At 37.3% G+C, this 25,374-nt stretch overlaps 1 protein-coding gene across 2 annotated transcripts; it reads right to left on the bottom strand.

Annotated features, from left to right (window-relative positions):
- Positions 1–655: 655 nt before the first annotated feature.
- Positions 656–25,281, bottom strand: TSPAN3 (tetraspanin 3). 2 transcript variants are annotated; one of them, XM_075505710.1, is made up of 7 exons: positions 25,088–25,275; positions 12,526–12,717; positions 11,409–11,483; positions 7,486–7,587; positions 6,971–7,123; positions 6,598–6,681; positions 656–1,598 (listed from the first exon to the last, which is right to left on the bottom strand). In XM_075505710.1, the coding sequence occupies exons 1-7, from the start codon at positions 25,148–25,150 to the stop codon at positions 1,506–1,508; spliced, it is 762 nt and encodes a 253-aa protein (XP_075361825.1). In that variant the 5' UTR covers positions 25,151–25,275; the 3' UTR covers positions 656–1,505. The 2 variants fall into 2 exon arrangements, with proteins under 2 accessions (XP_075361825.1, XP_075361823.1); XM_075505708.1 differs by lacking the exon at positions 656–1,598 and adding an exon at positions 5,376–5,540 and having other exon boundaries at positions 25,088–25,281.
- Positions 25,282–25,374: the final 93 nt, after the last annotated feature.

Here is a 25,374-nt window from a genome sequence, read left to right as displayed (position 1 = left end):
TCTGAAACGCACCTTTAGAAATTAATATAGAATTCCAGAAGTACACTTCTATAGCAGTGTAACAACTCTAGAGAAACTTAAATCCCCCCGAAGATATATTTGCCGTAACAACAGACTACACATATTAGAATTATCTTTTCCTGAGTGATGTTTCTTTGTGTATTTGAGAATGCTATGTTGACGGTTTGGCTGAGCACGTCTAATTTGCATGACAAAGCACATAAGCAACTAGTAGAAATTCTGAACATTCCTGGCTTCTGCAAAGAATGAGGCAACTGAAGCCATGGAAAGCAGAGCAGTGACTAAACATCTGAATAATATAAGACACAGTAATGCATAATTAACATACAGCAGTTATAGTATGGCTATTCACCCCCCACTGTTGAGAGGCAACAGATTCTTCCTTAATTGTATTCACAAGATGTTAACTTTCCATCAAGTTCATCCAAGTTTGTTGTGCTGTGTTTCTCTAGTATTGTTTCAAATAAAAACAACAAATATGATACAATCAAGCTTCCACCAAACCTTAAATACAGACCTATAAGTGAAGCTGCTTAAAACTGGTGCTTTCATACTAAAGCTTATGCTTCTAGCACACCAGGATTCCATTTGAACAAATACACTGGAATCTTAAACAGAAAACAAGACATGTTTATAGGGAGGATATACAGAGATTTATTTAATTGGGTTTACTATTTACAGTTGAGATCACTTTCACATAGTACTTTGCTACTCTACATGGCTACATCGTTTCCAAACCAATTTAAGATCTACAGTCTAACAGTTCACTCAACACATAAAACCGCTCTTCATAGAAAAATGAAATATTTCATTATAGAACAGTAGTGCATACATTATACTCCTGAAAAGCCAGCTTGTATTTTAAACCACTAATGTTTGAAAGATTTGATCTCTGAAGGTCAAAACTGCAGTCACATGATACTAAAGTTTTGGTTAGCCTTTTTTTCTTTACAATTTTATATATAAAGTGTACTGGACTTCAGTTAAGTGTTTTTTAAAGTGACACTGGTGAGGGGCAAGATTAAAATATTTTTTTCCTCAAATTAAATAACAGCTGGCTCCCTTTGTACAACTTTGGCCAAAAAAGTTCGATGTAATGAAGTTTTAAGAAATCCTCTCTCTATATGCAAGAATCAGCCAGTTAATGCTTAGAGGTAATCTACCAAAGTAGGCACACATCCTTTGACTTTCATATCAACCAAGTTACACTTAACTTGCAAATGGTTCTGAAATTAGAAAGTTTACTAGTATACTAAAACATTTAGATACATGAATAGCTGGCTAAAACACTGAAAGTCACAGGTAATTATATGGGTGTGTGTAAAGTTGAGTTGTTTTGCCCATCACCAGTGTACAGTACGGCTGTCCCCATCTGTGAAAGGTGTGCTTTCACTAAGCTTAGGGCAAGAAAGCTATTGCAGTAGACCTGGCCCATTCACCTTCCATGTAAGTGAGAAGATTGAACCATGTGCTCGCATTCTCTTCTAGGCATAGGTTCCGCCAGTGATGAGAAGTTCGTAGGCAGGATCCCGACTCCTCCTACATAGTACTATACAGGCACACAACATGCCCAGAAGCTATGGAGACAAAAAAGAAGAAAACAAGCTGAGTACAAAGAAGGTACTTCAAGAGTTTTAACCTCAGCACAGAAATTGTCAGCATGCTTCACAAGACTAATTGTCTGTAAGGTAAATGGCAACAAATGCATTTTTCTTCAAAAAGCTTCATTTCCTACTGCAAAAAGCAAGAGCCACAAACTCCAGCCTTATTTTCTTGCAAGATTGTCTTGGACATCTTTAACAAAAGTTTTTTTGGTCAGCCACTTGTATTCTGCCTCAATAATTCAGATGGAAGAAATTACTAATTTTTTTATGAAAGGTACAGATTTTTAGGTACTGTATCTGGTATGAAAAATTGAAGTGAAATTCAGATGCATTAGCCTCTAATTGCTATGATGAGAGAGCAAAACTTCAGAGTTTTATGAACCTACTTCACCGCTGAAATCCCTTTCAAATGCTCAATCTCTGTTAATATGCCATATTAGAAAGCTTAAGTCCAATGTGAATGATGCACTTTTAGACATTTTCCTGCTGTTAAAATTCACAGTACCATGACTGCGCTGGCAAGTTTGCCAGGAATTCAGGGTATGACGCCCCATACACATTTACAAGACTTAAATCAGATGAATGTAATCAGGGATGTAGGGCATGATATTTTACAGAAGTTGCACATTTATTCAAGGTAGAATAAGACTGTACCTACTAAAACAAACAGGTATAGTCTTGTGTTCTGTGGTCTACAGTAATTGGCAATAGCTTCTAGTAAAGTAAAAGATTGTATTGATTTGGTCATATGCATAGAAGTTTCACAGATGCAAATATTTCAAGAGGCTCCTGTCACAGCTCTGGATTATAAAGCATCACCCAGAAGCCAAATAAGTTTCTAAAACAAACAAACAAAAAACCTATCCCCAAAACCCCTTGAGCAGAAAGCAAACAAGAATGAAGTGGGTGAGCAGACAACCAAGCATAAAGCTTCTTCGTTGATACAGTAAAAACCCAGTAAAGACACAGTACTGGGACAAAAGGACAATTACTCACTTTTTTAATAAAGTCTGATGTAAACATCACACGTATAACAAGTTTTAAAACTAAATGATGGTACATGCAACATAGTACTAAAGTCTGCTGAAAGACTGAAGAGAGAATGTTTTAAAAATCGTAAGTCTAAATAAGCAGTGATTAAAAAGAAGAATGATGAAACTCTAGTATGAGCTTTTAATTTCCTGGAAAGGAACGAGCTGTAAAGATTAATAATATTCTTTGTCTGGAGTGCATTATCTGCTTTGGATCTATAGCAGAAACCAGCTCAGGTTCAAAAAAAGCTTATGGAGAGTAACCTAGAGCATGCCACTTCAGTGTGTTGGTAAAAAGAGCACCTTTCTTCCCTTTCCATCAGTACTTGGGTGGTTCCAGTTCAGAGACTAACTTCCAAATATATGTTATCATACAACCATAGTGTGGTTTGGGTTGGAAGGGACCTTTAAAGGTCATCTAGTCCAACCACCCCTGCAACATCAACTAGATCAGGTTGCTCAGGTTGTTATATTCATGTCAGAGTAAGAGAAAAAACAGTGTTACATGAGAGAATGACTCTTCATGGACACAGCCCTTTTAAGTGAGGAGGTAATATCCACAATTAAAAAATCCTTAAGTTAGACTTGTGAAATGGAGAGTTTGTGGTAGTTGCCAGTGGCTACAGAACTCTGAAGAAGGCTCACAGCCTGGAAGTGCAAAAGCTTCATCTTTTTCCCAGTTCAAAACAAGGATAAAATGCAGAGTGTGCTGCAGAGAAACACCTCCTTTAGTCTTTTGCTATAATTCATTCTAGCCATGTATGTCAAATAAAAGCAGTTCCATCATGCTTAGTTATTCACACAGAGATAATCCTGTTCAATGACTCACTCAAGACATTAAATTTATACATAGTTGTGCAAAATCTGAAACAATCAGGTACTATAATAAAACCTCACGTAATCGACTTTTCAGTTACTATTTAAACCATTTACAAACTTTAGGAGGCCACTGAGCATATTCCTAGAATTCACTGTAAACACAGAAGTAACTCCCATATTTCAACTTTCTCTACCGAGATGATTTATTATGTCATTTTAAAAAAATACGCTAGCACCTCTAAAACCTTTTCTAAAGCATTCGATTCTGTTTCTCTTCAGTCACTACTTCATATTGTGAAGAAAAATATTTTAGAAGTCTGTGTTGAGGAAGGATCCATGCATCCCCATCTTCAACTTTCAGAAAAGTTTAGACATCTCCGACAGTCAGAAGTTTTGTTTAGTTTGTTTTTTTTAAATTAAATTTAGTATTTTTTAAGTTTGCCTGCTAGCAGTAACTATATCCAATCTTTCAAACCAATTTGGTTTTGTACAGAAAAGCTCACTACCTGTATATACATATGCCAAGCTCAGTATCTTGTAAATGTTCACTAACTACAAAAGCTATCTTTAAGAATGAACTCTGCAGCTAATCAAGCAGCGCATCTACTGCACTGAAATGCCTTTGCTCCCTTCAGTTTGCCTCCTATTTATTAATAGCTCTGTGCTGTCACTGTCATTGAGACCAGGGAATTATTGCACACTGGAAGATCCCCATGGTAACTGAAACATGAACATACCAAAAATTACTTCTATGCAAAAAAGACTAAGTTTTTCACAAATTCCAAGCCTTGCAAAAATTCTCCTCTTCTCAGTCTTTTCATTTTAAAGAAAGTACTGAAGGCTAAATTTGTTGCCTGTAAGCTATTAGAGGTAATGAACTTTGGACAGCCTTATTCCATAACATACGAAATAACAATTAGTTCATAGTGGACTCTATGCAGTGAGTATAGGAAAGGTAGTAAAATTCATCAAAAGGTAAGAAAAACATAATTACTCCTCTAAGTTAACAGGACATGACCTAAGTTACTGGCCATTTGCTGAAGTTTACATTCTTATCTCCATTTCAATTAGCCCACAGACTATTTTGCTGAGAATCAGGCTAAGCACATACTTAAATTCTGTATTACAAATAAGAAGATGTCACAACTTATGTCTTAAGTTTCAGGAGGTAAATAATAGAACAGTTTGAATACTGTTGAGTAGTGACTGAAACTAACGTCATTTTAAAACATGTGAATTTGAACTGTGGAGCAAAGATACAAGAATTATCCTCTGACAGACTTAAGTGTGATTACCACTCAAGTGAATATTACTAGACAGAAATTTCAAGGGTATTCCCAACATCCTGTATTCTACACTTATCTTTATTCTACTCATTTTCTAAACAGGTATCATGCAGCTTGTTTTAGCTTTAAGGAAAAAGATTTCAAAATACTGTACTGCAGCACTAGCAAATAAATTTCTCTGATGTCCTTATTTTCTTGACAAACTATTTAGACAATATGTAATTTCTGCCAGCAGCTTGATTACTGACATGTGGAGACAAATCAAAGAGCATACACTGCAGAAGGGATACAACTAACATGCTTGCCTAGAACTGATGAGCCAGGAATAACAGAAGGATGCAAGCAGCCACGTTTCCATTGCAAGCACGTCAGAAATTCTCGCCTATTCCCAGAGAGGATTATAACAATGCTACATCTTGAGGAGGACCCGTTAATCAACCTGCAAACTCCAAAACTAGGAATAATGCCTCCTCTTGGGATTCAGCTCACCCAGCCTCATAACATACATTTTTTTCCCCACACAAAAAATCTGCCACAGTAACCATGGTTGTGGTAAATGTATTTGTGTAATGTAAGTGAATGTATTTCAGTGTTCAAGACGACTAAATATTAATTGAACAGTTAAAACTTTAAGAATGGCAGTTAAAAAAAAACCTTCCTTCAGAAGACTGAGCACAGATCTCACCAAATTTAAAGTTCCATAGCTGAAGTAATCTTGTTCTGGACAGTTCAACAATATTACTATATACAGTGTTACCCATGAGTATATCCTTGTAACACTGAAATAGAAATTTAACCATATTTTCACAAGACTGTTTGCAAAAAAAATATTTACCTTCAAACATACAATCCAGCTCAAAAGCTGCTTTTGCAAACAAAAGTGCCTAAACTGCCTGACTCAACAGGTACAATGTTTTCTGAATTCAAATGCCATTAAGGGCACAAAAGTAACTTTGAAAGTAGTTTTCACGTCTCTTGGGATTCAGCATAGGTACTACATTTCTCAGTGGCCATAACATTGGCATAGTCTGAAAATAACGTGATTAATGTACTAAGCTTGCCAAATTGATAAGCATCCAAAATTCCAATTTTATAGATATGTTTAGAAGACAGTCCTAGCCTTTTTTTAAAAAAATCTAAATAAATACTGAGATACACATTAGTCTATTTCTTTAGTTACTTTATGCCCAGGATAACTGTAACTACTAGGGTTCCTGTGGGAGACAGTCTGTGCTCAATTTTAAGTAGGCAGGGTCTCCAATTTAGAACCTCTTTTTTTGCTTAAGAATCTTCAAGACACAATGCAAAGCTCAGATGAACAAGAGCAGAGTATGCTATCAAAAACCCTGGTGTACCTTCTGGGTACTTCTGGGTGGTCTTGACATTATTTGTATGCCATGAAGCATAGTTAAGCTGATGTACCTCTAAAATGGCATGAAGTATGAGCTATCTGTTTTAAAGTTGGAAATTAAATCCTACACAAATTCAAGTGTTAAATGCCATCAGAGCACAGTCGTGATACTTAACACTTAGATAATTAGTTTTCAAGAAATAAATTTGCCATTTACATTCTAGTAGATTACTGCATGTAACAGTGACTGTTCAGCTATCTTCAAATCTAATAGAATATACATCCACATAGCAGCAGTTTTTAGACCATGCATGGTTGAGAAGTTCTGTGTTAAAGTGTTTAGATCTTTTGACTGATGTTCATTTATCCCCCAAACCAAGTTGGGACTAAAGATGTCATCATCCTGTGTATACCTGTAATAACCTGGACAGCAGTTTAGAATTTCATTTGAGAAAAAGTTTTCAGCTAAAGAAATATTCTCTTACCTGAATAGCAGCAAATGCTAGTGCTGCCCAGATGACATACATCATGATCTCTTGAAGCTTCTTTACAACCAGAGCCTCACACCCCTGAAACAAGTAGACTTCTTACATATCCATCTGGCAACCACATTTAGACACACACCAAAAAAAACCCCAAAAGCAAACAGGGCAGAAAGATAAGCCAAACACTAAAAAAAGTCATTACTTAGTATATCACAGATGAAAAAAGGAGAGAGTTTTTTTCCCCCTCTAGAAACCATGTTTATTTCCTTTTAAAGCAAATACACCCAGGACTTCATGCTCCCACTAAAAAGAAAATTAAATGATTGTCAGCAAAAGCGCATGGCTGCATAAATTCATACTTCAGCTGTCTTACCTCAGAATAAAGGTCCATTGGGCGGGTCAAACTGCCAGTACAATTGCTGAGGGCTGCTTTGCAACAGCTAAGTGGCACACTGTTATTTTTAGTTTGTTTGAACCAGACAGTATTCTCCCAGTCTGAATAGTTATGGATCCCACAGCAGCGCAACTGAAAAATCATACAGGTAAAGAGCCAATGTGTTTATCAGTCAAGAAGTGGGATGAGACAGCAATTCTAACAGCAATACCAAGAACACAAGCATATTAAGATTATGTTCCATTGCAGAAAAATACGTAAGTACTAAATATCTGAATCCAAACACCAATTCATAGATAGCCAATTACACAAAATGCATCTCCCCATCAACAATGTCATAATTCTACTAATTTTAACTGAGTTAAACTATTTATTGACCAATCAGCTGTTTCCTAGATTTGTCAGAATGGAGGAAGATGTGCTAACAAGTAGCAGAGCAACACAGCATCTGTGTTTTAAGGACAGAAAAGTTCCCATGTGTCTCGCCATCTCACCTGCCTCTGTACATAATCAATAGCACGACTGGCTGCATCAGGATTTGTCCCATTGTATCCGTTATATACTTTCCGAATGCTGTGATCAACTTCATCCTCCACCTGCGAAGTATTAGGAAAGCATCTGCATTAGCACACCAACAGAAGTAGTACAGGTCTAGGTAAAATTATTTCACTTCTAATTAAAGCAATTCAGGAAACCAAGGTAACTCCCGATCATCTGAAATCAGCATACTTTGGTGGTACAGCTTCTTAAAATTCTAACTTGACTTTTGCAAAGATGTTGCTAGCTTGCAGTTAATGGACAAGAAAAAAAAAAACCAGCAGCTACCTTCTATAAGCTACCTTCCATAAGATTTTAGACAAAGTAGCTTTGCAATGTATCACAGAAAGAAAATTGCTTTTATTATGACACTGTGGTAGACATTCCATGAAGTTAAGGGCTCTCCATAAGAGCATGCATTCACCTTTCCACTTCCTCCTACTCCTTCAAAGTTCCAACCCAAACCGAGTATAACCACCTGGGCTAACTCATTCCCTTTGGGACCACAAGGACATGAGCAAGTCATACCACCTGCTCTTCCCATTCTGATTGAAGCACAGGTAAATTCTCAAAGATGAGGTCTTTTGGCTGACTAGTCTATCCTACAGTGACCAAGCTCTCTGTTCAGTCCCAGTCCCCTCCCACTTCCCAAGAAACGTTGATGGCAGTACATTGTACATAGCAACAGCTACTGGAATAACTCCTAAAACTACTGCAGATGAGTCAAGCTGCTAAAGATGCAGTCAAGTACATGTGTTAGAAATGGATGCCACCCAAGAATCATCACTTGTCCCCCAAGAAAAGCTTCTTATAATGCCCATTTTGGAGGAAATCTTCCTAGAACCTTTTAAGTAATATGTTTCACTATAAATGGTTACTTAAATGCACAGAAAGTTTTGTACAAATGTTTAGCTACACCATAATAAGATTAACTCTGAATTGATTTTTTTCTATCACATTCAACAGGAATTAAGTGCAAGGAATGTAATCTGCAGGCTGAGCATTAAGTAAGCATGCATATTCTTTATATTTGCAAGTTACAGTAGGAAGGTCTTGCTAACACATCATTCCCTTAAATGCTTTAATGGAATAATTTTCTGCAGCAATAGCACAAGCTTCATATTCCCCCCCTCCCAGAATGCTGGTTATCTTTACAAGTAAATCTGCATCAAGACAGATATGAATAAAAGTCAATTTAGCCTGCACAGGCAACTTGTTTCAGACTAGCTTAAAATCACTTGTTTGATGATTAAATTAATGTGCTTTACAACTCTGATTCATATAACAAAACAGCTGTTTGATTTGTCATATAGGTTTAAATCATTTATTTCAGTGCTTGCTTGTATTATCATTTGGCTTATGGTTCAATTAGGGCAACATTATGCCTGAAAGCCATGCAAATTACATACAACGCAAACAGAAGTCACTAGCTGTAGCTAACTGGCAGGTTTTATGAAAAATGAAGAGTGAACTACTTCACCCAGGAGAAAAGCGCCAGTAAGTCCTCAACCAACTGACAGCCTGTTTAATCCCTACTGCCATTTACAAAAAGCCTTTTACTGATAAGGACCAATGCTAGCAGATTCTGCAGCAGGTCAGTCTCTCACAATATGACCTAGGCATGCTTCACGTTGTTCTGAAGGAGTAGGAGTCTGAATTAGATCCACACACAGAGGTTTACAGAGGCACATTGGAAAATTAAGCGATTTTAAGATCAGTCATTGTATCTTAACTTGAAAGGGCACAATGTCACTTTTTTGAGACATTATACTTAGTCTCACTTGGTACCAACAGTTTTAATGAACAACTGCCATGACTTCAATCTTTCTTTTTGTTTGTACGTTTGTACAGTTAACATTAAAGTAATTCTAACAGGACTCGAATGCCTTTAAAAAAAAAAAAAAAAACCACCAAAACAAACAAAAAAACCCAACCAAAAACCCCACAGATCTATACATGCCATGTCAGAAACAACACAACAAAATTAGCAAAGCACAGAGCTGCCTCACTTATCCTGGCAAAAATAATCAGAAATCTAAGTAGATTTCACCTCCCAGTTCACTGGTAATAAATTTAAGTTATTTCTGACACTCCTGTTGCACTTGAAAACAATACTTTAAGACACCAAGTACTACAGGGTAGCAGAAAACTGCCACTTTTACTAATAAAACCTGTCTGTCCTTTCGAAAGATTTTTTAGTTTTCAAACACTGACTCCCACAAATAGCTTAACATAAGACCATGCTGCCACCAAAAAGAGACTACCTTCCCTCTCCCCCCAAGCTCTGACCCTGCATTACCTACGGCTGTGAAACTGTACGCTAGCAAGACAAAAAATGAGAGGCAACAGGAACACACAGCTGGGACCAATCCTATTTTAAAGTGTTTCAAGTGTGTAATTTCAGATGGGCTAGAGAAGAAAGATCTACACATCTGCTTTTTTATCTGCTCTGAATGCTGTTAACTGGAAAAGAGCAAGCCAGTTGAAGACGAACACAGAGGAGAGTAAGGTGACCACAGCTTAGTCCAGATCAGATCCACAGTAATTCCTGAATAACTATACTGTAATACACTATGCCTCTGCAAGTATTGGAGCAGAATGCAACCATTCAAGTTAACATGTAAGAACTCAACGTGTTTCCCATTCTCCAGGAATTGTACTGCTTTCCTCAGTTGCTTCTAAAGACTGCTTCCACTATACGCATCAGAGTCCTAAATGATCTTCTCAGTGCACTGCCAAGATACCAGAAATCAAATGTAGACCATGAGAAAAATACATTCTGAATTTAAGCATCACTGATAGAATAGGTGCTTCAACAGAAATGCTCTATTATTAAACCAAATTTACAATGCGTAGTTCAAGTTGCTCGTTAGCTGCTTCCTCAAGGCAGCCTTCCTTTGTAAACCAAGCAAAAACCTTGTAAACCAAGCAAAAACTCTAGGTTTTTACTTGATGGTTGTCTCGCCATTTCTTCCAGGATAGCAGCAGAAGGCAAGAAGGAGAGAATACTGAACTAGTAAGACCTGTGTTGTTTTTTATATAAACACAGAAGGCCAAAGAAAGGTAAATGGTGTTGTAGTTCAGTTTGCAATTAAGATATCACTGGAGTGTCCTATAACACGATCATACTATGTGCCACAGCTAAAAATGCCTTTTCTGCTAATTTTTTGACAAAATTTAGGTGTAGACATAACAAAAGCCAGTGAAACTGTGCAAGTTCGAAATTTCTTTTCTTCAAGCTACACTGTGGTACCTCTAATACCATGTGGTATATTTGTGCCACATATTATGCTGGTAGAAACACAATTAATTTCGTTTTTCTGGTTCTGTTTCTTAACTTCCATTAAACAAACAGGGGGAGAAGTCATAATTTCTTTAGCCATAACCCTTGTCAACAACCTGTATAAATCTACAAAGTATACATTAACACATTCAATCTATCTGATTTTATTATGCAGTGTTAGTCTGTATACCAAAACCAAGAAAACATTTAAGTTATTGTATATCAAAACAATATGCCCTATGTTCAAATATTGTGTGACCTAAACCATTCACAAAGTCAACGCATAAATAAATTAGAAGACCATCTGGAAAATGGAAATGTATCAATTACCATGACTTCTCCCTACTGTTCAAATGCTAATGATATATTCCAGCTATTTTTTTTGCCTATGACAAAACTTTCTGCTTTGCTTTGAAGAATATCGATGTTCTAAATTTTAAGATAGTGATATCTCAAATTAACCCACTTAGAGGTTTGGTTTTATTCCCTTAACAAATATCCATTAACAGTTCTACAGAATCAAATACAGTAAACACTACACCTCTATTTTGGTCACAGTTCACAACAAAACATTTACCGAAGTTGAGAAGTTATTACCTTTGCTCTGTAAATGTATCCAAGAACCACCACCACAACTTCAGTGATAAAAACCAAAAGCAGGATGATCACAAACTGTAAGATACAATCAAGAATGTTTGTGCAAATAGTTTTATCCATTTACTTTCTGAAAAATTTTGCTATTTGAAGTAATTTTTCAGGTAAGGTTTTGATTTAACAGATAACTGAAAGCAGGCAATTAAGGTGAGTGGATGAGCCCAGAATTAACCTCATTCAAGAAACTTTAGTGTTCATAGCTTTGCCAAGCAATAAGAAGCTACCCAGCCAGGCAAGTGCTGATCATCAGGACTGAAGACACCATACTGGAGTGCTTTAGTCAAGTGTTTATTTCAACCTTTTTTCTGTTAGATAAATAGGAATGTCACATCAAAGCAGCTACCCAGGCTGTTACTAAGAGTGGTAGATGGACTACGGGAATGTTTCTTCAGATTAAGCCCTGTAACAACTGACAGAGACAGCAAGCTATGCATTTGTCTTGGTATATTTAAGAGCATTTTTAAAATAAACTGTTAAAGAAGTCTACACAACATCCAAAAAACCCCCCAAAAAACTGCCCATGGGGGCAGTTTAAATACTGGCCTCTCTTCTCTCCTACCTAATTCTCAAGCTGAAATTACAGTAAAAATGCTTGGAAACATAGGGCATAAAATTCTGCAAACAAAGCATCCAAATTAAGCCATAAAGAAAAATATTTAGGCATCGTAACAACCCTCAGTTAACCTCAATGCAAGATACTTAAACCAAGAAGGCTCCTAGATCACCTTTCTCTCTCTCCAATTTCAGCTTTTCAACCAGAACAGGTGAGATTTAAAAACTGTTATGACTTAATCATATGGTTTTATGTTTTTTTAATGAGATGACCACAGTTCTAAAGAAGGTAAAACTAAGGAGCCTTCTGCTGCCAGAACTGGCTAATTTAACACCATTTTCAGAACAGAAAATTGAAAGGTGATGTTCCAAACAAAATATAAACGGGAAAACATTTAAGGCCGTAAGATTATAACAAACTTAAAAATACTTTAGAAGTCTACGAAAAGGGAAGGCACCCAAATATACAACAGGCAAACACCATCATATAAAAACCTCTGCAACTTACCGTAGCAAGTCCACAGCGACTTTCTCGAATTGTGGCACAGCACCCAATAAGTCCAATAATAAAAAGAAGAGTTCCTACAGCTATGATAATAACTGCTGGAATTAGTGTGTAGACATCTTCAAAGAAGTGATCATAGTCATCATATGTGATGAACACATAGGCTCCCACGTAGCACAGTATGCCTGCTGCTGCCTACAATAGACACAGTAACACGGTAAGTTTCTTTGAACACCAAACCCTCCTTTCAGCAAGGCTACTTTACAACAATTATTTTATCAAACACCATAAAGTAGTCTTCCTCAGAAATTAGGGTTTTTTAAAATTTAGACATCTTTGCTAGGTTATAGCCTATGTTTATTAGGAACATCTCAAATGGAGGCCAGCCAGTAGTTTTCAAACTACATTTAATCTAGGCAGATTTAGTTTTGACTACACTATGGAAGTCCTCTGAGGCACGTAATCAAGAAATGACGGTAACCATGCTATGAACACCAAAATCTTGCTCCCTGTTCTCAAATACTTCCTTCCCATGCTGTGAACTACACTTTCTACATAGTCTAACATTCACAAACTGTCTCATATTTTCGAGAACAGGATTCCAGCCCATCCAAGCAGCAAGTTATTTGCTATTCAACAGCTTTTCAGAACATGTATGCAGTTCTTATATCTGCCATTATTTACCTACTACTTATTCTTCCATTTTGCCAATTACTAGCTATGATTTAATGTTAGAACAGAATAATGTTAGAACAGATAGTTAGAACAGAACATTGCATACTTTAACCTCTGCTAGGGAAAGACAAACTGCTAGAAACAGCCTTTCTGAAGCGTTCACAGCACTGGAAAATCTGATTCTAACCAACAAAGCCGGAGGAACAAATATAAACCACCAATTATTAAAAAAACAGAACCAAATACCTAGAGACACATACTACAAAACTTTCCAGTTTAAGAGATGTTCTCAGAAGGATCACTGTACACAATGGTATTTACTAAACAAACAAAAAAATCACTTAAAGTTACTGCAAATAAGACCCGTAGGATGGACCTGCCACTATACAGATTTAAAACACTAAGACAAACCACTTATCTCAATCTGATATGACCTTACGTCTCTTACAGTTACAGGGATCCCAACACATCAATACCTTCATTAACTTTCAGCTGAGCAGACCTAGTGAAGGACAGACAGCTGTTGCTTGAGGAGCCAGCTAACATACATTTATTTCAAAGTAAAAGGGCCTTATCAATTTTTGCTTTACAAATGTCTTTCATAACTGCCTTCGCACTTGCTGCGGAATGAATCAATCCTGCTATATATTAAAATGAAACACTTATATTCAATTGATTTGCAATGATGGACAATATAATTTGAATATTTAATGACACACTTTTCTGGTGTCCAGTACAAAGCTAAGCTAAAGCAATCCACTTGGAAGATACAACAACTAAGCTATGATCTGGGGAATTTCATTTTGCTGTAAAGGGCAGTGTCCCCATTACAATCCAATCCATACCCTGGACACAAGAGTTCACTCAACTGGAATATTACACACTTCAGTTCTGATCTGAGGAAGAACACTGCAGGCTGCCTCCAGCCCCCCATTCCCACTCAGTGGCCTTGTAACTACCCCTATCCCTGCACTGCAAAGAGGAGGGCAGACAGACACATATAGCTAGTTCCAGTAGCTATAATACTACAAGACTGGGTCATGCTATTGTAGAATCAAAGAATCTATTAATAATTCAGGCCAGGAGGGACCTCAGGAGATCATTTAGTCCAATTTCCTGCTCAAAGCAGGGTCAACAATGAATTCAGACCAGGTTGCTCAAGGCTCTGTCCAATGTCTTGAAAATCTAAGGATGGAGATTCCACAGCTTTCCCAGGCAACCTGTTCAGTGTGGCACAGAAAAAGACAAGCCATAAGAAGACTGGTACCTAGTATTTCAGCACTGTTTGCTACTATGTACTAAAAGTACTGCAATATTACTGCAACTATTTCCTATAAAACAATACTGCATAAACACTACTAGAATAATACTTTACATATGGAATATCCCCTGCAGCACTTTTGTTATAGAAGCACTACGTCAAAGAAAAAGGTATTAAGAGCCAGCTCAAAAGTATCATCAGTTCTGTGTGGATTTGAGCAGCGTATTTAATTTCTCTGCCTCTCTTTCGGCAGCGAAGGTAAGTGTGTACTCTGCAGGAATCTTAAAAGCATCCAGGAGGTTTGCATTCATCCAATAAAGGGTGCTATGTAGACACAACAGTAATGAAACTGAAAATTCAGTACCAGTCAGAGACCAACAGCAAGACATCTTCTCCAGACAAGAAAATCTGAAATGAACAAGCTATTACAAAATTGCCCCTTTGCACAAAAGATGTTGACACACTAATCCAACTATACAAATCCTGCCATGTTAGGTACAACATGGCAAAATGCAGACATACAATTTCTGTACACAAAGCAAAGATTCAAAGTAGTGTCACCGAACAATGGAATTACATTAACTGTTGCCTAGCAATGAAGCATGTGAATGACAGGACAGTGATGTAATCTCCCATTTCTATGAACTCAAATGCTTGTTAGAAATATGGTATATTGCAAGGTGGCAGATGAAAAACACAGCTGTGGCTGGCATCAGGCATAGAAAATACAGCACAAAACTGAAATCAGAACCATTTGTGAACCCCTTTGTCCTTCTCTGTTGTGTGAAATTTAAGTGGCTTCCTTCTTTTCTAAGAAAAATCGGGTTCATAAACTGCATGAGCACATATATTTAAAGAATATTTGAAACAAAAAAGTCTAACCTTTAAAAAACTGTCTACAGGTGTTAGCTTTCCTTCCATACTTCAAGAAGCATACATATTTTAAGAAACTTTGCTCTTCCAGTATTACGCCAGACAAGATGAGTCTGACAAGTATAGAGATTAAATATTGTCTCAGAACTAAGAAAAGTCACACCCTGTGCTTGTTAAAAAAAAATATTTTGTAATGAATATTGGAAAGGCAGATTTTTCTTTAAACTTCTCAGATTAAAGCAGCCTGGTCTAATGACTTCACTAAGTCCTTTCCACTTGTGGTTCTGTAATGACTGATCATCCATGACAGCATTTGGCCTTAGGTTTTGCTCCTAAAGAAGGTTGTGGAACTGGTGTTTCTGTGGAAGAAGCTACAGAATTTTGGGAACAGCAGTGTGCATTCATATGTCTATAAACCTTGCACTAGAATAATGAGGAAGTTGAAGACAGAGACACTGCCTCTACTTGATGAGGTGACTACACTCTTAAAGATTACTGCACTCTCTTCCTCAGAGTCACTTCAACAAGTAATCTTGGGGGTGGGAGGATGGGGTGTGTGTGTCCCGAAAGCAAAGGTGTCTATGCAGATTAAAACTCCTTTCCTGCGTACCAGAGTTTAACACTATTTTTGAACAGGTACAATACCTACTCTATCACAGAACCATGAAAACAGCAACACTACCCAGTCAGTTTACAGGAAAACAAGTTTCAAATGCCTTCCCTTTTCCTTTCACATCACAACCATGTGATGCTTAGTGTTTTGTTCAGCCTGCTCTAAACCAGGAAGGGGGGAGGTCTCCAAATCAGCATTTTAGTTGGGATTAGAAAAGTGCTTTTGAAGCAATCCTTTTTGCTCATCTTCTGATGATTTTCACTTACTACCTTCTGGTTTGTATCACTGAATAGTCTTAGGAGCGTATAACAGGACTCACTTTGGATGAAACTAAACCAGACGACGAGTGCATTTACTGTGGTAACTGCTAATTGGTGTTCAGTCTATGGGACCAGACTAGCATGAGGTCCTTCCTCACTCCCCACAACTCAGTAGTTTCAACATCTGGTCCTCAGCACAACTGGGTTTTGTTCCTCTTCCATAGTACCATGTTATATGTTAATGTAAGTAAAGCATAAATACTGTGACAACAGATAAAGACAGAGCTAGTTTTACCTATACAAAGTATGCAATCTACATTGATCAGTGCTGCACCAGTTAAATGCACATGTATCACCTGATGCAACCCAAGAATAAAGTTGAACATGTGCTTTTTAAAAGAAAAAAAAAAAATCTACAAGACAAAACCCCATAACAGTACCATGCACTTAAATAATTTTCTTTTCAAAAAAGGGATCATCTGGAGAAACTGAAATCTGTATCCCAAGTAAAGACATAAGGATAATTTAAAAAAAAAATCCAAATCTCAATGCTTATTATCCAGCAGAGTAAACCGTAAATCTGCAGAAGTCCGAACTCGCTCAAGTCAAACACATTTGAATAAAAAGCTACCACATTTACAACCATGCATTTCCATCATTAAATGGAAGCCAAATGTGTGAACTGTGCACAGTTCAAGTAAGTCTTTGATAAACAGGGCCTTAAGGAAGAATTCTCAAACTTAATCTGCTCAAGGCTCTGAATAGAGATGGCAGCAGCTCCTGAACCTGTGCCAGGTCACATGCATGCTCTAGGGAGATGACTGGTTATTCAGCATTCACACATCCTTTTAGAGTTGTTTGCATCTAACTTGTAGTACTGAACCTGAAGTGGCATACCCTTATTTTAGGATGAATTAACCTTTAAAAAGACTGCCAAGACAAGTACAGTCAATGAAGACAGTTTGTTGCAAAAGGCTCAAACAATTAGACATCCTTTTCATCAGAGGAAAAATTTTAAAATACATAGACCTCATAGTGGAGAAAAAGCTTGATATTATTGCTTTGGCATGGGCCTCTAAGGAGTTGTTAAAAGCCGAACAAGTATGGAAAGAACTGGAGGGAAAACTGGAAGATCTAATGACACTATGATACATGCAATGATAAACATCACTCAAAGCATTATAGGAAAGCATATTTAAAATTCGAGGTTCTTACAGTGAGTGAACTTCCCCCCATCTTTGTGTTGGTGTAATACAGCCTCTTTAAGCCCATGCCTATTTCACAAAGTCAGCTTTCACATGCACTGAGGTATACAAGGCTATGCACTGCCTAGATGCACCTTGAAACAGTTTCAGGTTTGGGTTTTTTTGTTGTTGTGGGTGGGTTGTTTTTTTTTTTTTTTTTCCATTTGTTCATTTTTTAAGTAGGCTGCAAACACATACCAAGAACTGTTTTCATCTTTTCAGTAATGCTCACACACTGCAGCAGTTTGAAAGGAAAATTTTGGCTAGCTAAGAAGATGACTGGCAAGATATTTAAAAACTACTTGTTCTGTTGATCATTTATTTGTCAGTCATGGACGCTGCAGCTCAATTTACAAACTAATGCTTCCTTATACTACCCTACTAATGTTGCTCCCAAACAGATCTGATGAAAACTTGTCCAAAGATTTTATCTCTTTACAAAGCATTGTCCTTCATGTTACTTTTGCTGTTTACCTTGCTATTTGCTATTCAATTTTCTTCACTTTGGGATGACAATAGAACCCACAAAAAAGAGGGGTTTTTGGTACTCTTTCAATTAACTAGGCCAAAGAATAGTATCTGTCCCTTTAGAATCTGCATTTTATTCACTGTTTTAAGAAAAGTACACTCTCTGAACAAGAAAATGAAGGTAGCAGCAAAGTATTATATGTTAGGAAAAAGCATACCTGATGTCCAATTAGGTAAGAGGAATCTTTCACCTTTTTGGTAAGGACACCTACTTATAAATTCCTACTGCTGCCAACTTTGCCGTTAGTGATTGGTAAATTTTGGTAGTAATACAGATACCACTCTAAAACCAATTATTGGTCATTCCACTACTAAAGCACCCTTCAAGACTGGGATTGTAAAATACACCTATGGTATATTCAGATAGGCCATCTGCATAATCTTTGATAAAAAGAAGCAAAAAAAAAAAATCTTCCACACTAACAGTGCTTCACCTTCTCTGCCTGGATTCTGTCCTAAGATCATCTTCCCAACCTGGGTATTGCTTTCCTTATGGTAAACTTCAGTATATCTTTGTTCTCACTGCCTTTCTAGTCTGATACAAACATGTTTTGTGTTTTTTTTTTTAAAAAACACATACACTCCAGGAGAGATTTTTGAGAGTCTACAGTTATACCACTTTCTTTCTTCTTAACAGTTACTTTTCTCCATGCATACCAACACCTGAAGATTTCCTACCCATAAGTAGGGACACTGGTATTGTGGTTTGCCGCCCAGTTTTTGGGCTGCTTAGAACAGTATCTTAAAACGTGGTTTTTTCACAGTACTTTTCCATTATTTGACTTCTACTGTGCTTCTCTGACATTTTCAGTTCCCTCCAACACTAGAGTATTCACAGCCTGATTACTGTCAGATACAGAAAGTTTTCCTGATCTCCTTCATTAAGTTTTTCTTTTAGCTTGCTGTCCTTAAAAGTCTAGTTCCTCAGTTTTAACTTCAAAGGCCCTATAGGATATCTCTGCTGTTTATTTCTTACATTCTTTTCAGCACTTTGCTGCTCTGTATCTCCCTCTCCACCCCTCTCTGAAACAAATACACACACTTACTTGACATTATTTTCTCTACTCGCTTAAATCTGTGCCCATCCACCTTAGAATGCAATGGTTTCCTGACACTCTTCTAACTTTGTTCTCATCAATAATAATTTAACTGGAACACTGAGCTATAACTCTTACAAAATCCTTTGGGAGAAGAAAACTAGCAATTCCATTCAACTTTGTAACAGTTAGAAATATTTTAAAGGCTTATAAAACAAAGCCATGTAAAATTCAAGTAAGCCAGACTGCTTTGTCTATACTAGCCAAATTCAATTCTGTAACAGTATGCATAAAAACCTCAAATTCAAATGTTTTTGCAGCTAAAGCAAAACACTAAGCTAGGCTGCTTTTGCATTTGGCATTACATATTTTAAGTATCACTAATCGCAAGAGGCAGTGAACCAGCAGAATGAGGTTTTGGGTTGTTGGTTTAGTTTTTTTTTTGTTTGGGTTTTTTTTTTTTTTTTTAACCTAGAAGAGATGTTAACAATATAGCCATTCTTTTACACCTATTTAGTCATCAGGGTTGTAACCTGACCTGTGCTCCACTGTTTCCAGATTTCTTGCCCTGCACAAGAACAATGGTTACTTCATGCTACGAAGTTTCGCCAGCTAAAGCGATATTTCAAATTCCATGTACTACTCAAAGATAGCACATTTAGCTTTGCAAGTTGTTTCAGCTTCTGTTAGGTATTAGCTCTACTTTTAAGCACAAGACTAGATGCAAAAAATACTGAAAAATCTCAGGCAAAGACTTGAAACTCTTCCTGAAAAGAAACATAAATGATACTGCCATGTTACTTAAAAGGAAATTGAAGCCTTACCAAAAAATCAGGGCCTGGCCCATGTTTGCTACCTGAAAATTCATGTCCAAATATTGTAAGAAAAAAAAAAAAAAATCACTCAGAGAAGGCATAACACTTCCAGAATTCTAAATCCTAATTTATTCTAAAAAATTAATTTAATGCATGGGATTCCAAACCATTACACAATCCTGCAAATACACTCACTTCACTGCCATAGCAGCAGAAGCACAAAACATTCAACTTTCACATCCAGAAGTGACTGTTCTTCAAGAAAAAAAAAAGGCTTCAGTCAAGTAATCCCTGACAGGTACCCTTTGGGATCATCTGTCAATTATAGTCTTTGATCACCAAAGAACTCTCAAGAAGTTTCTTCATTAACCCAGATTCTAAAGTCCATATCAGAAACAATTCTAAAGCTCCCAGTAAAACAGAAAAATTACTTGGCTTATTCCTACGTGTAAGAGGAAGTGAGCTCTACTTTTCTATTTTCTTTCTACTGCTGAATTTCAATGAATTTTACTGTTGCTGTATTTTTTCTTTTCTACCAGAAACCCAAAACACACTACACACACATTGATAGCTACAGCTCCTTTTAAGGATAGCACAGATAGTTCCTCTAAGATAATACTACATAATTTCTAATACTATGGTTACTGCATTGTGGTGAGCATGCGTAAGTTGTAAAGTAAGCACAGAATTGTAGAAAGGATTCTTGCTGTACAGAACTGAAGCACTGAGATTTCTCTAAACAATTGTACCAAAGAATGTTTTATAATAGCTTAGTCAAATGAACTGTAAAATTAATGATTTCAAGTCAGTTAAATAATTGCAAGAGCAACTTAAAAAGTTAGTTCACAACTACTGAGTCAAAAGTATCACAGAAGCAGAGTTCATTCCTCTTCTCAAGGAGCAGGACACAGAGGTGAAGCAAAAAAACTCAAAGCAAGCACAGGGTATTTGGTACTGTTTTAGCAAAGCAGGCTGCCAAAGCACATATATTCTTCAGGAATATAAAATAGACAGACTCCCTTTTCTGAAGCAAGGCTACAAGCATCTCTGAATATTTTATCCGTCTATCCTATATCCTAAACATAAGCCTGAAAACACTTCCCTAGCATTTTTGTCTTCACCTCATTTCTTCAAACTGCTTTCAATTGAATTATGCAAGTCACCTGATGAAGCCTTAATTTAAGAGCTCACAAAATAAACACATTTGACAGTAGTCTTTAGATATTTGTTCCAGGTAAATTTATTTCTTCCTCTTTCAAATCAATACAGACTTGTACTTTAACAAAAGTTTTTTTAAAAGACATGCTATTCTCAAATACTTTATGATAATCTTTTATTTGTAATTGGTCGTATTCAACATTTCATCATCAAGATATCAAAAATATTTCTGATTATCAACTACTATTATAACTTTTTTTAAGACTACAGTTTAATGTTTTCCTGTCATAACAGTCACTCTAATCTTTCCCCACTAAAAAAAAAACAACCAAAAAACCACCAAAACACCAAAACCACACCACATCCTAAATCCTCAGATTGATCAATGTTGGGATTTCCACTCCACCAAAAATATTTCTGAGAATATACGTACTAGAAGTTTCATTATTTTATTTCTAAGATGTATTGTCTTTCACATCACAATTACTTTCTATGCAATAACTTTCCTTAAAGAAAAGGACTCAGCATCATCTAAATTAAAATGAAGTCATTAGTTGACCAAACAGATCTTGTGCAAACTTAAGACAAGATAAAGGTCAACTGAAGGACTGCTTTTCCTTTGCCATTTATCATATTTACTCCAAAACTAATTCATAACAACAAAGCACTAAGAAACATATTAATCTGATCTGTATTCCTCTGATCTTTCCAAGAAGGACAAGTTTTAACTGATGCTTCTTATCAATGCATTTCTTTGTAAAGTACGTTTGAGCTTAAGCACTCTTTGCCAAATTATCCAAAATTCAAGTGTTTCATGCAAGATCTGTATCATGCTACTCTTGATAGATACTACTCATGATGCTGTTTTCCTGGAGTACTTTGTTTTTAAGGCAATATGTGTGTCTACAGTCAATGTACTTGATGCTTGACACCCCTGCAAATACAACTCGGCTAAACTGTCAAAGTACTACACCAAGAACTTGGAAAGGTGCATAAAGCCGATCCAGCTTTCTATATGATAAACTAGCACCTGTCCTGCTGTGAGAGGATGATAGTTTCCACAGCCCATTTTCTTTAAAAAAAACCAACCTGTAGTAATTATTAACATGCAGGAATGTACAGTTAATATAAGAATTTAACAGGATGTGAAAGAAGTTTTCACAAGGCTATACAGAAACAAGATGATTTTTTTATAGTGTCAACTAGAAAATTTAATAAGTAGCACAAGACTTTCCAAAAGGAGATGAACTTGTAGAATCACTGGCAAATTGAGTGGAGTTTGGGTTATTAAAGTCAGCAGTCATAGATGATGAATGAGTGGGTATGACTATGATGTGTCAGCAAGCCTGATCTGCCTTTTTCAGAAGGCTTGAAAGAATTTTTTTAAAAAGTTACATTCTAGACTACAGAGTCTAACAAAAACATCTCTGCTTTTTCTTCAGCAGCAGATGTGATAATTTTCTGACCATCTTGCATTCATAAGACAGCTACCAAAGCACTCTGAACATTCACATCCTCCCACAAATATGAGACCCATCGTCAGGGGGCAAGTTATAACTCACTTTGATCAGCTACTCTTGCAGAACTTCCAATAGAAAACTATGCAGAAGCAACTTGCTATTACCGCAGATGACCACGAAGATAATGATGATCATAATATGTAAGATTTTTATATGATGCCCTATAGAGACACATTAAATTTATAAAAGCAATTAAAGATGATTTCATAGTTACTTGACCAATTATAAGCAGTTATCTATTGTCAAGTCTCAGTGGAAATCTGGATGATCTAATTTTCAAAACTGGAACTACACATGAAAGACAAGCAAAAGACTTCTGTGACAGCACAGAAGCAATTACATTGTCAACTAGATGGGCACCGAATGTTAACATACACAGTCAGCTCAGTCAACAAACGAAACATGCTAGATCAAGAGTTGGAATTCTTTTTCTTTTGCCATTTAAAAGTGAAGAGGTACTACTTTTGATGAAAGTATGTAGGTTTTCCCATTTTTAGGCTACAGCTTGCTAAAGAGAGGAAAAACATTGATTTTTTTTTTAATTCTCACTTTTAGAAAGCCTGCCTCATTCTAGGCTGACGAGCAGTAAGGTTGTTCCAGCACAAGCAACCCAGTTACTTATCTGCCAAAAAAGCTATCAGCACAAGCTGACTTCTTAGGCTTGAGATGATTTACAGAATACCAGATTGGTGACATTTTAATTTGACATGAAGTACATCCTATCCAAATACAGTCTGTCCATTTTAAATCAAGTTTGTCTCAAAAAAAAGTCATTTAAAATTGTAAAGCACTAGATTCAGCATTACACAAGATAACTTTGTGCCCACCACTATTTAAGCTGAATTAAAGCTTAAGCAAGCTTTAATTTGAATTAAAGTTTAAGCTGAATTAAAGCTTAAGCTGAATTAAATTTAAGCAAATTTCAACATGTAACTAAATTACTAAGTGCAGAAAATACCTTTCAAGTATATAAAATACAAAAACTATTACTAAGCTTTTGGGGTGGGGGAGAAATTGCATACAGAATTTGTGTTCATTCATTCAAAAGAGAGCCTAATTTATATCAGCAACTAAAGAGAAATCTCCTTCAAGAATGCAACTCACAACACCTACATGTCCAGTCAAAAACTTTAAGTATGACATCGCAGCTATCAAATAGCTTTCTAAATTCCATTTGCAACTATGCATGTAACAAAAAGCCACACCCAACAAAGCAGATTCCAAACAAACGGCTGTACTAAAAGGTTGATGTAACTACCTCATACTTCAAAGATAAAGAATGGAGCCTATACATCTCAGTCAAAATTACAGATTCCTAATAAGCACCACTTACAAGTCAAATATGCCTCACATTTACTGCTCACCTCTCTGAACAGCTGTATACACAAAAGCTGGTGATACTGCACAGATATGCATTTTCCCTGACCATGATTCATTTTTAGGCACCCACGAGAGGCATTCCTTTGTAAAAATTTAGATAAGAACATGTATTCTCTAACACTTGTTAGATTTCATATAGCTTTCAATATTAAATGATGTAGCTATATATAGCTACATTTTTATCTTCTAATATCTTGTTACCCATTACTTTTTCAAAGCTGAAATCTTTGAACAGCTGGGACAACAGATCTTCTGTTCCTGGAGCTGGGATTAAAGGATGAGAAATGCGGTAGCTAAATGCAGAAAAGGAATTGTTAAAGTCTACAGAATATTCTTTACTTTGATTTAATTTATTTAGAGTTATGTTGTTCTGATAGGCCAATTATTACAGTGAATATAATGCCAAGCTACAGCCTGTATGCTCATCTGGAGAAAGGTCGCTTACAGCAACCTACTGTTTCACCAACTCGGGCAAGCTTTTGTCTTACTGTCAGCACAACTGTAGTTGTGTCAGGTTTAAGCGATGCATAAATACTACGGTGCAACTGCAGTTACTAGAAGAAGTGAAACATGAGACTTGCTTTTGGACTACTAAGTTATACATATATCTCCTAATTTTGTGTTAAAAATACAAGGAAGAAAACGGTGCTCCATACTTACCGCTAAGTATTTGGGACACACGTCCTTAAAGTAGAAGGCCAAAAACTAAATGGCCATAACAGCTCTACAAAAATTAAACTGGCAGACTTTAAAACCTCAATAATACAACTCAAGCTGTATTCAATTACACAAGCGTCTCTACCTCAAGATCTCTAATGCTCGTTAAACCTTTACTGCCAGGCTACTGAAGCAACAGATTCAGCTTCATCCACCTCCGAACTTTGTGGGGGGTACACTGGGAGGAAAGGAACTGCGCCCACCACTAAAACACAGGTGCCCGCGAAGGTACCCAAGACGCCTGTTGAACAGCAAACGTTTAAATACAAACTGAACCAGCGAGATGGCGCGGCGAGGCTCCCAGCTGCTGCCGTACGTGAGCGACGACCAGACAGAGGCGAGGCGGCCCGGCCCGGGCCCGCAGCGCCCTCAGGGCCGGGCCTCGCGCCACGGCCTGCCCGGGCCCTCCCCTCACCGCACGGCTGAAGGAGAGGCAGCCTCGCGCCCGGAGACCCGGACCCTCCCCAGCCGCCCCCGGGCTCACCCAGAAGATAAGGTTAAGGAAGACCAGGACGGTTTTGGAGGAGGTGATACCGCACTGTCCCATCGCGCCGGCCACTGCCGCCCCTCAGCCTCTGGCCGCGCGGCTCCTCTCCACTCCCCTCAGCTCCGCTCTGCCACCGGCCCTGGCCCACGTGACCCAGACGAGCCGAGGCGGCGGCGCAGCGAACCTAAGATGGCGGCCGCTTGCGTCACGTGGCGGGAGGGGGCGGAGGAACCTAAGATGGCGAACCGTTCCCCCTTAAAGGAACCGCCGCGTGGCCGCTGTGG

Source organism: Mycteria americana, chromosome 6 (assembly GCF_035582795.1).
Source record: "Mycteria americana isolate JAX WOST 10 ecotype Jacksonville Zoo and Gardens chromosome 6, USCA_MyAme_1.0, whole genome shotgun sequence".
NCBI classification, from domain to species: Eukaryota; Metazoa; Chordata; class Aves; order Ciconiiformes; family Ciconiidae; genus Mycteria; species Mycteria americana.
Note: the sequence above shows the minus strand (reverse complement) of the source record. Positions and strands in the feature narration are given on the sequence as shown.

Bases quoted from the DNA above. Each gene is read 5' to 3' on its own strand.
- TSPAN3 (XM_075505708.1), bottom strand. From the start codon at position 25,150: ATGGGACAGTGCGGTATCACCTCCTCCAAAACCGTCCTGGTCTTCCTT. The intron at 7,124-7,485 runs GTGAGATGGCGA...ATGATTTTTCAG, and splicing joins TTGATTATGTACAGAGGCAG to TTGCGCTGCTGTGGGATCCA. The intron at 6,682-6,970 runs GTAAGACAGCTG...TACTTGTTTCAG, and splicing joins CAATGGACCTTTATTCTGAG to GGGTGTGAGGCTCTGGTTGT.